Source organism: Dreissena polymorpha, chromosome 10 (assembly GCF_020536995.1).
Source record: "Dreissena polymorpha isolate Duluth1 chromosome 10, UMN_Dpol_1.0, whole genome shotgun sequence".
Lineage (NCBI taxonomy): Eukaryota > Metazoa > Mollusca > Bivalvia > Myida > Dreissenidae > Dreissena > Dreissena polymorpha.
The window spans coordinates 14684363-14699600 of NC_068364.1; the positions used below are offsets into that span (position 1 = coordinate 14684363).

Consider the following 15238-nt stretch of genomic DNA (forward strand, 5'->3'; position numbering starts at 1 on the left):
ATAAAGGGCCCATAATTCTGTCCAAATGCCAGTCAGAGTTACATAACTTTGCCTGCACAGTCCCCTTATGATAGTTAATAAGTGTTGCAAGTATGAAAGCAATAGCTTTGATACTGTGGGAATAAACTGGACCTAAACACAAAACTTAACCAAATTTTCAATTTTCTAAGTATAAAAAGGGCACATAATTCTGTCCAAATGCCAGTCAGAGTTACATTACTTTGCCTGCACAGTCCCCTTATGATAGTTAGTAAGTGTTGCAAGTATGAAAGCAATAGCTTTGATACTTACGGAATAAAATGGACCTAAACACAAAACTTAACCAAAATTTTCAATTTTCTAAGTATAAAAAGGGCACATAATTCTTTCAAACTGCACGCCAGAGTTATCTAACTTTGCCTGCCCAGTCCCCTCATGATAGTAAGTAAGTGTACCAAGTTTGAATGCAATAGCATTGATACTTTCTGAGAAAAGTGGACCTAAACGCAAAACTTAACCAAAATTTTCAATTTTCTAAGTATAAAAAGGGCACAAAATTTTGTCAAAATGCACGCCAGAGTTATCTAACTTTGCCTGCCCAGCCCTCTCATGATAGTAAGTAAGTGTACCAAGTTTGAATGCAATAGCATTGATACTTTCTGAGAAAAGTGGACCTAAACACAAAACTTAACTGGACGCCGACGCCAACGCCTACGCCGACGCAGACGCCGACGCCAAGGTGATGACAATAGCTCATATTTTTTTTTCAAAAAATAGATGAGCTAAAAAAAGTTCTGACTAAATTTCATTGGAGATTGGAAATGAATTGATTATAAAGTGTTTAAAGGCTTTCTCTGTAATTTCACTTATTTACCTTGTTTGTTTACCTTACGCAACACAGTTTCAAACTCAGGCAACATATATTTTGGAAAAACGTTCAGACCAAGTTTAATCAAAATTGGACAATAATTATTGCCTCTAGAGCCTTCACAATGTAAATAAAAATGACAGGCAACATACAACAAAAGGTAATCACAAAATCTCACCATGAGAACACTCTGACTCTAGCTTTTTTTTAAAAATTAAGCCTATATTTATAGATGAATTTTCATCTAAATACGGGTGAGAAAAAAACTTATGAGCATAGAAAAATCCCCTAAAAAATCCCCGCACTCACAGTATACTCCTCTTTTCCTCCTCCTCCACGTCTGTCACTCGGAACGTGACCTCAGTCAGCTTTTTGAGGGTCTCTGGCAGCGACCCTTGACCTTTCGTGGAAATACTCAGGTCATGACCCTGGAAATTGGTCAAAACCTATTGAGTCATGTTCTGGACTATATGCATGTGCGTGATCTATCATCAATTATGCAAATTCAAGTCATGTTCTGGAAGAACTGGGCTTCCAGCCTGTGCATACAGTGTTGTTCCAAATAAGCCTGTGCAGTTTTCACAGGGAATCAGGGACAACACTTTCTGCTTTCATGGTATTTTTCTATTTCTTTTAAAGGAAGTCTCTCTTTGGTAACTATCTAGTTTAGGAGTAACATGTTGTCCCAGTTGAGCCTGTGCAGACTGCAAAGGCTGCTGTGAGATGACACTTGATGCACATGCTGATGTGAGATGACACTTGATGCACAGGCTGATGTGAGATGACACTTGATGCACATGTTGATGTGAGATGACACTTGATGCACATGCTGATGTGAGATGACACTTGATGCACATGTTGATGTGAGATGACACTTGATGCACATGTTAATGTGAGATGACACTTGATGCACATGTTGATGTGAGATGACACTTGATGCACATGTTGATGTGAGATGACACTTGATGCACATGCTGATGTGAGATGACACTTGATGCACATGCTGATGTGAGATGACACTTGATGCACATGTCGATGTGAGATGACACTTGATGCACATGTTGATGTGAGATGACACTTGATGCACATTTTGATGTGAGATGACACTTGATGCACATGTTGATGTGAGATGACACTTGATGCACATGTTGATGTGAGATGACACTTGATGCACATGCTGATGTGAGATAACACTTGATGCACATGTTGATGTGAGATGACACTTGATGCACATGTTGATGTGAGATGACACTTGATGCACATGCTGATGTGAGATGACACTTGATGCACATGTTGATGTGAGATGGCACTTGATGCACATGTTGATGTGAGATGACACTTGATGCACATGCTGATGTGAGATGACACTTGATGCACATGTTGATGCAAGATGACACTTGATGCACATGTTGATGTGAGATGACACTTGATGCACATGCTGATGTGAGATGACACTTGATGCACATGCTGATGTGAGATGACACTTGATGCACATGCTGATCTGAGATGACACTTGATGCACATTTTGATGTGAGATGACACTTGATGCAAGATGGCACTTGATGCACATGTTGATGTGAGATGACACTTGATGCACATGTTGATGTGAGATGACACTTGATGCACATGTTGATGTGAGATGACACTTGATGCACATGCTGATGTGAGATGACACTTGATGCACATGTTGATGTGAGATGACACTTGATGCACATGTTGATGTGAGATGACACTTGATGCACATGCTGATGTGAGATGACACTTGATGCACATGTTGATGTGAGATGGCACTTGATGCACATGTTGATGTGAGATGACACTTGATGCACATGCTGATGTGAGATGACACTTGATGCACATGTTGATGCAAGATGACACTTGATGCACATGTTGATGTGAGATGACACTTGATGCACATGCTGATGTGAGATGACACTTGATGCACATGCTGATGTGAGATGACACTTGATGCACATGCTGATCTGAGATGACACTTGATGCACATGCTGATGTGAGATGACACTTGATGCACATGTTGATGTGAGATGACACTTGATGCAAGATGGCACTTGATGCACATGTTGATGTGAGATGACACTTGATGCAAGATGACACTTGATGCACATGCTGATGTGAGATGACACTTGATGCAAGATGACACTTGATGCACATGCTGATGTGAGATGGCACTAACCACTTGATGCACATGCTGATGTGAGATGACACTTGATGCACATGCTGATGTGAGATGACACTTGATGCACATGCTGATGTGAGATGACACTTGATGCACATGCTGATGTGAGATGACACTTGATGCAAGATGACACTTGATGCACATGCTGATGTGAGATGGCACTAACCACTTGATGCACATGTTGATGTGAGATGACACTTGATGCACATGCTGATGTGAGATGACACTTGATGCACATGCTGATGTGAGATGACACTTGATGCACATGCTGATGTGAGATGACACTTGATGCACATGTTGATGTGAGATGACACTTGATGTACATGCTGATGTGAGATGACACTTGATGCACATGCTGATGTGAGATGGCACTTGATGCACATGCTGATGTGAGATGACACTTGATGCACATGTTGATGTGAGATGACACTTGATGCACATGCTGATGTGAGATGACACTTGATGCACATGCTGATGTGAGATGGCACTTGATGCACATGCTGATGTGAGATGACACTTGATGCACATGTTGATGTGAGATGACACTTGATGCACATGTTGATGTGAGATGACACTTGATGCACATGCTGATGTGAGATGACACTTGATGCACATGTTGATGTGAGATGACACTTGATGCACATGTTGATGTGAGATGACACTTGATGCACATGTTGATGTGAGATGACACTTGATGCATATGTTGATGTGAGATGACACTTGATGCACATGCTGATGTGAGATGACACTTGATGCACATGCTGATGTGAGATGACACTTGATGCACATGCTGATGTGAGATGACACTTGATGCACATGCTGATGTGAGATGACACTTGATGCACATGTTGATGTGAGATGACACTTGATGCACATGCTGATGTGAGATGACACTTGATGCACATGTTGATGTGAGATGACACTTGATGCACATGCTGATGTGAGATGACACTTGATGCACATGCTGATGTGAGATGACACTTGATGCACATGCTGATGTGAGATGACACTTGATGCACATGCTGATGTGAGATGACACTTGATGCACATGCTGATGTGAGATGACACTTGATGCACATGCTGATGTGAGATGACACTTGATGCACATGCTGATGTGAGATGACACTTGATGCACATGTTGATGTGAGATGACACTTGATGCACATGCTGATGTGAGATGACACTTGATGCACATGCTGATGTGAGATGACACTTGATGCACATGCTGATGTGAGATGACACTTGATGCACATGCTGATGTGAGATGACACTTGATGCACATGCTGATGTGAGATGACACTTGATGCACATGCTGATGTGAGATGACACTTGATGCACATGCTGATGTGAGATGACACTTGATGCACATGCTGATGTGAGATGACACTTGATGCACATGCTGATGTGAGATGACACTTGATGCACATGCTGATGTGAGATGACACTTGATGCACATGTTGATGTGAGATGGCACTTGATGCACATGTTGATGTGAGATGACACTTGATGCACATGCTGATCTGAGATGACAGTTGATGCACATGCTGATGTGAGATGACACTTGATGCACATGTTGATGTGAGATGACACTTGATGCACATACTGATGTGAGATGACACTTGATGCACATGCTGATGTGAGATGACACTTGATGCACATGCTGATGTGAGATGACACTTGATGCACATGCTGATGTGAGATGACACTTGATGCACATGTTGATGTGAGATGACACTTGATGCACATGCTGATGTGAGATGACACTTGATGCACATGTTGATGTGAGATGACACTTGATGCACATGTTGATGTGAGTTGACACTTGATGCACATGCTGATGTGAGATGACACTTGATGCACATCACATGCTGATGTGAGATGACACTTGATGCACATGCTGATGTGAGATGACACTTGATGCACATGTTGATGTGAGATGACACTTGATGCACATGCTGATGTGAGATGACACTTGATGCACATGTTGATGTGAGATGACACTTGATGCACATGCTGATGTGAGATGACACTTGATGCACATGTTGATGTGAGATGACACTTGATGCACATGTTGATGTGAGATGACACTTGATGCACATGCTGATGTGAGATGACACTTGATGCACATGTTGATGTGAGATGACACTTGATGCACATGCTGATGTGAGATGACACTTGATGCACATGTTGATGTGAGATGACACTTGATGCACATGTTGATGTGACATGACACTTGATGCACATGTTGATGTGAGATGACACTTGATGCACATGTTGATGTGAGATGACACTTGATGCACATGTTGATGTGAGATGACACTTGATGCACATGCTGATGTGAGATGACACTTGATGCACATGCTGATGTGAGATGACACTTGATGCACATGTTGATGTGAGATGACACTTGATGCACATGCTGATGTGAGATGACACTTGATGCACATGTTGATGTGAGATGACACTTGATGCACATGCTGATGTGAGATGACACTTGATGCACATGTTGATGTGAGATGACACTTGATGCACATGCTGATGTGAGATGACACTTGATGCACATGTTGATGTGAGATGACACTTGATGCACATGTTGATGTGAGATGACACTTGATGCACATGCTGATGTGAGATGACACTTGATGCACATGTTGATGTGAGATGACACTTGATGCACATGCTGATGTGAGATGACACTTGATGCACATGTTGATGTGAGATGACACTTGATGCACATGTTGATGTGAGATGACACTTGATGCACATGCTGATGTGAGATGACACTTGATGCACATGCTGATGTGAGATGACACTTGATGCACATGCTGATGTGAGATGACACTTGATGCACATGTTGATGTGAGATGACACTTGATGCACATACTGATGTGAGATGACACTTGATGCACATGCTGATGTGAGATGACACTTGATGCACATGCTGATGTGAGATGACACTTGATGCACATGCTGATGTGAGATGACACTTGATGCACATGTTGATGTGAGATGACACTTGATGCACATGCTGATGTGAGATGACACTTGATGCACATTTTGATGTGAGATGACACTTGATGCACATGTTGATGTGAGATGACACTTGATGCACATGTTGATGTGAGATGACACTTGATGCACATGCTGATGTGAGATGACACTTGATGCACATGCATGAAGTCCAGATGTCCCAGAATGAAGCTCTATTTGTAACACACAACAAGTGAACAAGAAGATAAAATATTAATTGATTTTTTGTGTGATTTAGAAGATACGTAAGAAATACATTTTGTTTATTTGATTGCTATTATTTAACATGTTGCTTTGCGATTTATTTCAAGCTTAGTTTTACATACATCACAGATGTCCACTAATGTGTATGGCTCCCCTTTTCTTGGACCATGAAGATGGCAGAAACGTCCACGACTTATGAATGGCAAGGCTTTAGCACTAGAAAACATCACACAAATATAAGTATTGCACTGGGAAAAAGGCATTCAATGCATGTGTGTAAAGTATTGCCCCAGATTTGGACAACACTTTCAGCTTTTATGGAATTTTTTGGTAAAAGGATATCACTTTCTCAAACTAGCCAGTCAGGCAGAAAATGTATTTCCTGATTAGCCTGTGCCTACTGCACAGGCTAATATGGGAGGATACTTTACGCACATGCATTAATCCACGTTTTTCCAGAATGCGGCTACAATGTTCAATGTATAGGTTGATATTGTGCATGTTGGACAATCATTAATGTATAGGTTGATATTGTGCATGTTGGACAATCATTAATGTATAGGTTGATATTGTGCATGTTGGACAATCATTTAATATGACAGACAATCACTTAATAATAATCCCCAATAACATACACACTTAAGAGTATTACATTCAGGGTTATTTATTTTATTTCATACACATGATGCTCCCAATAAAATATAAAAAAACAATAAATGTCACTGAATGCAACAAATGCCTTCAAGTATATGCTTGCATTATATTAAAATTCTCCCAGACATGTTTAAGATAAGCTAACTTCATGACCTTCATGGCAGTTGACCTTCATGACCTTCAAATTTATGATCATTAGGCGTGCCATGTCTGAATAAACCAGAGATGTGTAAACTTTTGAGTAAACTATGTTTCAGAACTGCCTGGATAAAACAGTTATGTGAGGGACACTGAAGTCATTCTGGTCATTTTCATGATATCATTTGATGTTAAACTTGTTTTTCTGCCAGATGCAGCCATTTTCTTTTGTTTGCCCACGAGTTAAGATCCTTATTATAGAAAATAATGGGATAAACTGAAAACCAGGTACATATCAATGCATAAATTACAGAGTAGTCGATAAATTCATGACCTTTGACCTTAAATTGTGAACATGACCTTGAACCGAGGAGCACTGAAGCTGTATGTGACACATTGTCTTCTCGAAAGGAAAAATTATCTGACGTTATATTAAAATTGTCACAGGGATATTAAGTTACAGAGCTGACATTAAGTTATTAATATTGTTTATTCTCACGTACCCACCAACACATAGATAGTGCCGCTGCTATATACCTCAGTTAACCCTTCACCACTTAGAAACGTATTTTCATGATTTGCAGCCCTTTAGAAAGCTATATTTAATTTAAGACCTTTCTTACTTGATTCAAGTTTCTAAGGCTTCATCTCTAAACCTTAAGTACTGATGGGCAGCAAACTGCATAACACCTGAACAGGCTGCGAGTTACTCACAGGCTGTTCTGGTTTTATGCTGTTTGCACATAGCCATTTTCACTTGCATCTGAGTGGGAAAGGGTTAAGTGTATACACATTTTATGAAAAAAAAAAGAATTCAAACAGGGTAAAACATGTCCCCTACCATATTGGTCAGAAAATCACAGAAGAAAATACATTTTTCATCAACTCCAATGTTTAAAGTAAAACTAAACTAGGAGTTTGTTTAATTTTAAATACCTTTAAATACCTTTAAAATACCTTATATAAAAAAGAAGTTTTTAATTGTGAATAAAGTTTGTTACAAGTCTGTTAAAATTAGTGTTTGGTTAACCCTTTCCCATTATGATGCAACGTAGAAATGGCTTTATGCAACCAGCATAAAACCTGAACAGACTGCGAGTAACTTGCAGTCTGTTCAGGTTTTATGCTGTTTGCTGCTCATCACTACCTAAGGGTTTGAAATGAAGCCTTAACAACTTGAATTTAATAACAACAGAATTAAATTAATTTTTTATTATTTGATGTTCTCAGGGACTACAAATACATGAAATGCTGATCTGAGAGGTAAGGGGTAACTAACCTCTTTCCAAACTGCCTGAACTCATAGATAGTGAGGGTATTATCAACATTGAAGAAGAACCCAGTCAGCTCACGGATGGCATCATGGCCGTTCCTGAATATAAAGCCAGTTATATGTTATTTTCCAACATGTACACATGGACGCTTAAACAGTTTCACTACCCTTAAATTGTAATGCAGCCTTAAACTTAACAATAATTTAAAGTTTTTCTGTGAAAAAGGTATGTTTTAAGATAAACTGCTTCCTCCACCTTGTTCTATTTTGAATCATTTTTTGAAGGCCTGATACAATGATACACCTAGGGATTAAATTTTAAAAGGCCTGAGACACAAACTAGGAGTCAATCATTCCAAAACCTAGTTTTGAAAACCGAAGTCAAAAAAACAACATGTAAACTACCTTCTCCTACCTGCTAATAACCCTGGTCCTAAGTGACAAACACAACCTGTTAACTCCCTACACCTACCTGCTGATAACCCTTGCACCAAATCTGACCCTCTTGGAGAGAAGGTTCTCAGTGGCAGTGTGGGCTGTGGAGACCCTGCAACACTAAACTGGGTCAGCACATCTCAATAGTTCAGGATGAGATTAACAACAGCAGTACCGAACATTTTCCTGCTTCAACAATCATGGACATACTTTGCCATTGTTGTGGGATGTTTTGTGTACAATTAGTTCTTCATTACAAGGTCATTGCTTTTGTAGAGGCATTTTATCTCAGTTTTAAACATGATGTACATATTAAAGGTTGGAGCGTGTTTACATAACCATTTTATTACAGACATTACATCATATATTTATATGTTTGTCAGCAAGAAGCAAATGAACAACTTCAGTCAATGCCAAAAAAACAACAGCACATACAATATGAGTCGTGTTCTGAGAAAACTGGGCATAATGCTTGTGCGTAAAGTGTCGTCCCAGATTAGCCTGTGCAGTCCGCACAGGCTAATCAGGGACGACACTTTCTGCCATAATTGGATTTTTGCTAAGAAGAGACTTCATTTAAAGGAAAAAATATCATAAAAGCAGAAAGTGTCGTCCCTGATTAGCCTGTGCGGACTGCACAGGCTAATATGGGACGACACTTTACGCACAAGCATTATGCCCAGTTTTCTCAGAACGCAACTCATATATTTGAGCCTTGTTCTGAGCAAACAGGGCTTAATGCCTGTGCCTAAAGTGTTGTCCCAGATTAGCCTGTGCAGTCCGTAAAGGCTTATCATAGAAAACACTTTCCGATTAAATTTTTTTTTCTTTTCAAGGATGTCTCCCTTTAGAAAAAATCCAGTTGCAGATGCAAAGGCTAATATGCGACGACCCTTTGCTCATGTACATTTAACCCCTTTTTTTGCAGAACACTTCTTATCTATTCATAACAATCTACCAGTTTTCTTGCAGTGTGTTACTCACTTGGAGTCGTGCAGGGACCGGTTGCTACCCCGGGGTCTTCTGCCAGCGGACATCTGGGCCCGGATATTCTGATCTGGGTCACTGATGACAGCCCTAAAATGGGGGATGGAAGTGATACAGGCAACGGATGAAATATACAAGCCTCACTGTGCTTAAGTTAATGCATGAGCACAAAGTGTCGTCCCAGATTAGCATGTGTAGTCCGCACAGGCTAATCTGGGACAACACTTTCGGCTTAAAGAGAATATTTGTTTAGAAGAGAATACCTTTAAACAAAAAATTCCATCAAAGTGGAGCGTTGTTCCTGATTAGCCTAGTGCGACACTATACGCACATGCATTTAGTCCATTTTTCAATGAGCGCCGCTCATATGTCAAAATAAGTGAAAATTATTCATCAAAATTACATTTAAAGTTAGATGTATTAAAGTTAAAGACAGAGTCAAGGTATTTTGACAACCCAGATCTTAAATTCCTTTATAATTTACACCTTAGATAAAAAAGCTTTTTAAAAACAAGAAACCGTCGGAGACGGGTGATGCTCCCCAAAGTTTTTTTTGTCACAATATTGCACTATATATTCAGATAAAAGGAAACGTCTTGAGGGGCATAACTTTGGACAAAATAATACGATGGATGGTTTAGCAACTTAAAAATTTCAAAGGGCCATAACTCTCTTAATAAATCATCTAACCAGAACCCACTAATAACATGCGCATCTTCCCATAAAGCTTCATTGAAGTCCAGTCAGTAGTTGAGGAGAAATAGCCCGGACAAGAATTGCACTATATGTACAGTTTATAGAAAAATTCAAAGGGCCATAACTGTGTGAAAAATCATCCGACCATAACCAGCTGATAATATGCACATCTCCTGTTGGTAGTGAAGCTTCCCATAAAGTTTCATTGAATTCCCGTGATAAGTTGCTGAGAAATCGCTCGGACAAGAATTGCACTATATGTACAATCAAAAATTTCAAAGGGCCATAACTCTGTGAAAATAATCATCCGACCATAACCAGCTGATAATATGCACATCTCCTGTTGGTAGTGAAGCTTCCCATAAAGTTTCATTGAATTCCCGTAATAAGTTGCTGAGAAATAGCTCGGACAAGAATTGCACTATATGTACAATGGAAAATTTCAAAGGGCCATAACTCTGTGAAAAATCATCCGACCAGAACCAACTGATAATATGCACATCTCCTCTTGGTAGTGAAGCTTCCCATAAAGTTTCATTGAATTCTGGTCATTAGTTGCTGAGAAATAGCCCGGACAAGAATTGCACTATATATACAGTTAATTGAAAATTTCAAAGGGCCATAACTCTGTGAAAAATCATCCGACCAGAACCGGCTGATAATATGCACATCTCCTCTTGGTAGTGAAGCTTCCCATATAGTTTAATTGAATTCCGGTCATTAGTTGCTGAGAAATAGCCCGGACAAAAATTGTGCACGGACGGACGGACGGAGAGACGAAGCGGCGACTATATGCTCCCCCCAAGGCACTTAACTTTGTCAAAAATCAATGGACTGAAACAAAACTCAAACTTGAAAGTGATGTAGATAGACTCTCATACCAAAAATCAGGTTAACATATGCAAGTGTTCAGCAAAATAAGTATGAAAAACTGTTATTGTAGAGAAAATTTCTAGGTCCAAGGCCCATAACTTCGCAAAAGATAAATAGACAGCACAAAATTCGAACAATATCTGTAACTCATGCAGGTAGACTCACATACCAAAAATCAGGTAAATATCTCAAAGTGTTAAGGAAAAAGGAACTTGAAATGGATTGCCAGACGGACTGACGAACAGACAGGTGGACAGTTCGACTACTATATGTCACCCTACCAGGGCATAAAAGCTTTTTGTTTCTAAATTCCACTCACCTGGACAGCTGATCAATCATCACTGTCTCCACCATCTTCAGTTTCTTGTTGTGTTCCAACAGCTCTTCCTGCAGGGAGAAAGTCAATTTTGGACTTTTTTTTATTTAAAAACATACAAAATGTAAAATTCATATGGTTGCACTTCTGTTAAAACTAGTAATGTGTCACAGACACTGTTGCCCCACAACGAATTTCTAGAAACACACAAATCAACTATATATTACACAGACGACATAAAGACAAGAGTCATAATTCAGACCAAACTGGTTACAGTCACTATTCCTTTTTGTACATTTTAACAAGACTATTGCCAAGCAATTTAAGTCCCCAACCGGTGAAACTCCACCATTTTCAGCAATATTTCTATTCTATTTGTTCCTATAGCAACCAGAATTTTTGACGTAGGAACAAAATGAAATGATGTGCATTATCTCTTTATTGCCATCTATCCATGTCTCAAGTTCAATGAAAAAATATGAAGAACTTTTTAAGTTATCGCAGGATCCACCATTTTCAGCAATATTTCTAGTCTATTTGTTGCCATAAGCAACCAGAATTCATGACATAGCAACACAATCAAATGATGTGCATAATCTCCATATTGCCATCTATCCATGTTTCAAGTTTCATGAAAAAATATGAACAACTTTTAAAGTTATCGCAAGATCCAGAAAAGTGTGAGGGACTGACACACAGAGCGCAAACCATAAGTCCCTTCCGGTTCCACCAGTGGGGGACTAATACATAGACAGAAACATGGCCTTTTTTTACTTAAATTCATTAAAAACAAGCGATGTGTTTGTGAAACACTATGTCCCCATATATTTGACCTTGAAGGATGACCTTGACCTTTCACCACTCACAATGTGCAGCTCCATGAGATACACATGCATACCAAATATCAAGTTGCTATCTTCAATATTGCAAAAGTGTACATTAAATTAGCGAATTTGACCCATATATTTGACCTTTGACCTTGAAGGATGACCTTCACCTTTAACCACTCAAAATGTGCAGCTCTATGAGATACACATGCATGTCAAATATGAAGTTGCTATCTTCAATATTGCAAAAGTTATTGCAAATGTTAAAGTTTGCACAAACAAACACACAAACCAACAAACCAACCAACAGACAGGGCAAAAACAATATGTCCCCCACTATAGTGGTGGGGGACATAAAATATTGCCATGTGCAAGAGAAAGAGGATTTTTTTATAACATTTAGATCAATGTTACCTATTCACATAGAAATGCATATAACATAACTATGATTCACATAATAAAATACATTTCCATGTGAAACTGATGACATATCTGACTTCAAAATCAACACTTCAGTATCACCCTCCTTGTTCAGGAGATCATCCCTTGATATCCATATGTGCCACTCAGATTTCTTTGCAAATGTTACCCTTAAAATATTACCCATGAGTCCTTTCATGACAAATCAAATCTTAATGATACAAATGTCATGTGTGCATTATTACATTTCATAATGGTATATTCCAAATGTAGAAGGCATCAATACCATTGTGTTTCTTAGTTTTATGTTGCTATGACAACAAAAGGTATGGGCAACATTCACAAAAACATGCATTTGAAATTGAATTATCCCAACCACACTACTATAACTTGTTATGGACAGCTTGTATTTATTTGACACATACAGCATCCATTTTCTTGAGGTACTGGTTGGTGGCAGCATGTTGACGTCGAGTCCACCCTTTCTCTATGATATCACTAGCATCAATATTGAGTGCTGGGTGTTTCTCTTTCACCTCAGCGACTACACGTTCTATCTCCTCCTACAACACAATCAATGCCTTGATTAAAGACAAACTAGATTTGAGACGTCCTGAAACTAGCATAACTGAAAAATCTAACTGACCATTGTCCAAACAATATCAGTAACAAAAGTGCATTAACATTAAATATGTCATTTAAAAATTATACACATGTATAACAATTCATTAAAACACTCGCTTAATCAGAAAAAACTTTCAAAGGAATAGTTTTCAAATAAAACTGACAACAAAAGTGATTAAAGTATACAACTGAAGACCAAATATTACAGGAACAATAAGAATTAAAATAAGACGGCCATCATGGCCCACAAGCATTCAACTGAGTTTGAGGAACACCGATTTTGACCCCACTTGAAACTGTCAGGCTTCATGAAAAGGCCGGACCGTCGGTCTTGTCCGGCAAAATTCTTTACGGTCCGGCCAAGTTTCTAATATTGCCGGTCCTTGTGACAGGCCAAACAAGGGACAAAATTGTCACAAAACCAGGTTTTCATTGTGGAAAAAAAATCTGATAAAGGGAGAAAACTCAAACTGAACTTTTGAAATGAACAAACAAAATTAACCCCCTTTGTAAGTTTGTTTTTTAAAAAAATCTATTTTTAGTCGTGGCGACCTTGACATTGAGTATTGACGTGATTCTTTCGTGCGACACACCGTCCCATGATGGTGAACAAATGTGCCAAATGATTTTAAAATCTCACAATGAATGACATAGTTATGGCCAGGACAAGCTCATTTATGGCCATTTTTGACCTTTGAACTCAAAGTGAGACCTTGACCTTGGAGATATCGACGTAATTATTTCGCGCGACACACCGTCCAATGATGGTGAATAAATGTGCCAAATGATTTTAAAATCTGACAATGAACGACATAGTTATGGCCCGGACAAGTTTGTTCCGCCCGCCCGCCAGCCCGCTTGCCCGCCAGCCAGCCAGCCAGCCTGCCCGCATTCGCCAATCTAATAACCAGTTTTTTCCTTCGGAAAACTTGGTTAACAAAATATGACTAAATATAAAAAAGTCTAATACTTGCCAAAAGAACGATTATACCCAATTGGAATCACTCTTTTCGTAAATTTCGAGCCTTTTTATCATTAAGAACACTAATGCGTTACTAGTTCTTAAGAGTACTCTCCCTTTGTTGTTGTTTTTCGAAAACGTCAATTTCATTGTTCCGACATATAACCATCTATCCAATTACAAAGGTTGTAACAAAAAACTACACATGAAAAAAATGCTTATACAAATGATCAAAATAGTCAAATTTAAAATTGTCATCATCATATATAAGCAATGTTTTGCTTTATGTATCGTCGGAACGCATGAAATAACACGGAAATGTGCTTATGTCAGTGTAATATCGCATAATGCCATTATCATTTTATTTTTGATAATATAAAACAGATAGTTTTGTAAAAGATTGATAATATACGGAGAATATATAAGAGTATATTTTGTACAAGTTGACTACATAATTACATATAATATTGAATGAATCCCATATTTTAAAATTAAAGTGTGTTACATTTGCATAAGAACACATAATGATTTGATGTTATATGTTCCAAAATCAACTACTTATAGTTGTCCAATACTTATACACAGGCTGCACATTGCAATAAATATGAGTAAAACTTTACTAAATTCTTCAGTTATAAACTCACGCTGTTCGGTCAGGTGAATTTTTGTCTGGACAGGCTTATTTTTCCATCAGCCTGTCCGGTTGACAGGCACTGTTTGGGACTTTTCAGGAAGCCTGAACTGTGGCATTGATAT

At 38.7% G+C, this 15238-nt stretch overlaps 1 protein-coding gene across 1 annotated transcript in view; it reads right to left on the bottom strand.

The window, feature by feature from the left end:
- LOC127848885 (calcyphosin-2-like) overlaps positions 1-15238 on the bottom strand; it is a 46517-nt gene that overhangs the window by 14660 nt on the left and 16619 nt on the right. Inside the window, exons 7-13 of the mRNA XM_052381554.1 lie at positions 13323-13460; positions 11654-11721; positions 9763-9855; positions 8816-8890; positions 8350-8442; positions 6401-6494; positions 1157-1275 (exon numbers count right to left, since the gene is read on the bottom strand). Of these exons, the coding sequence (XP_052237514.1) occupies positions 1157-1275; positions 6401-6494; positions 8350-8442; positions 8816-8890; positions 9763-9855; positions 11654-11721; positions 13323-13460 (680 nt within the window). The remainder of the gene's footprint in view (positions 1-1156; positions 1276-6400; positions 6495-8349; positions 8443-8815; positions 8891-9762; positions 9856-11653; positions 11722-13322; positions 13461-15238) is intronic.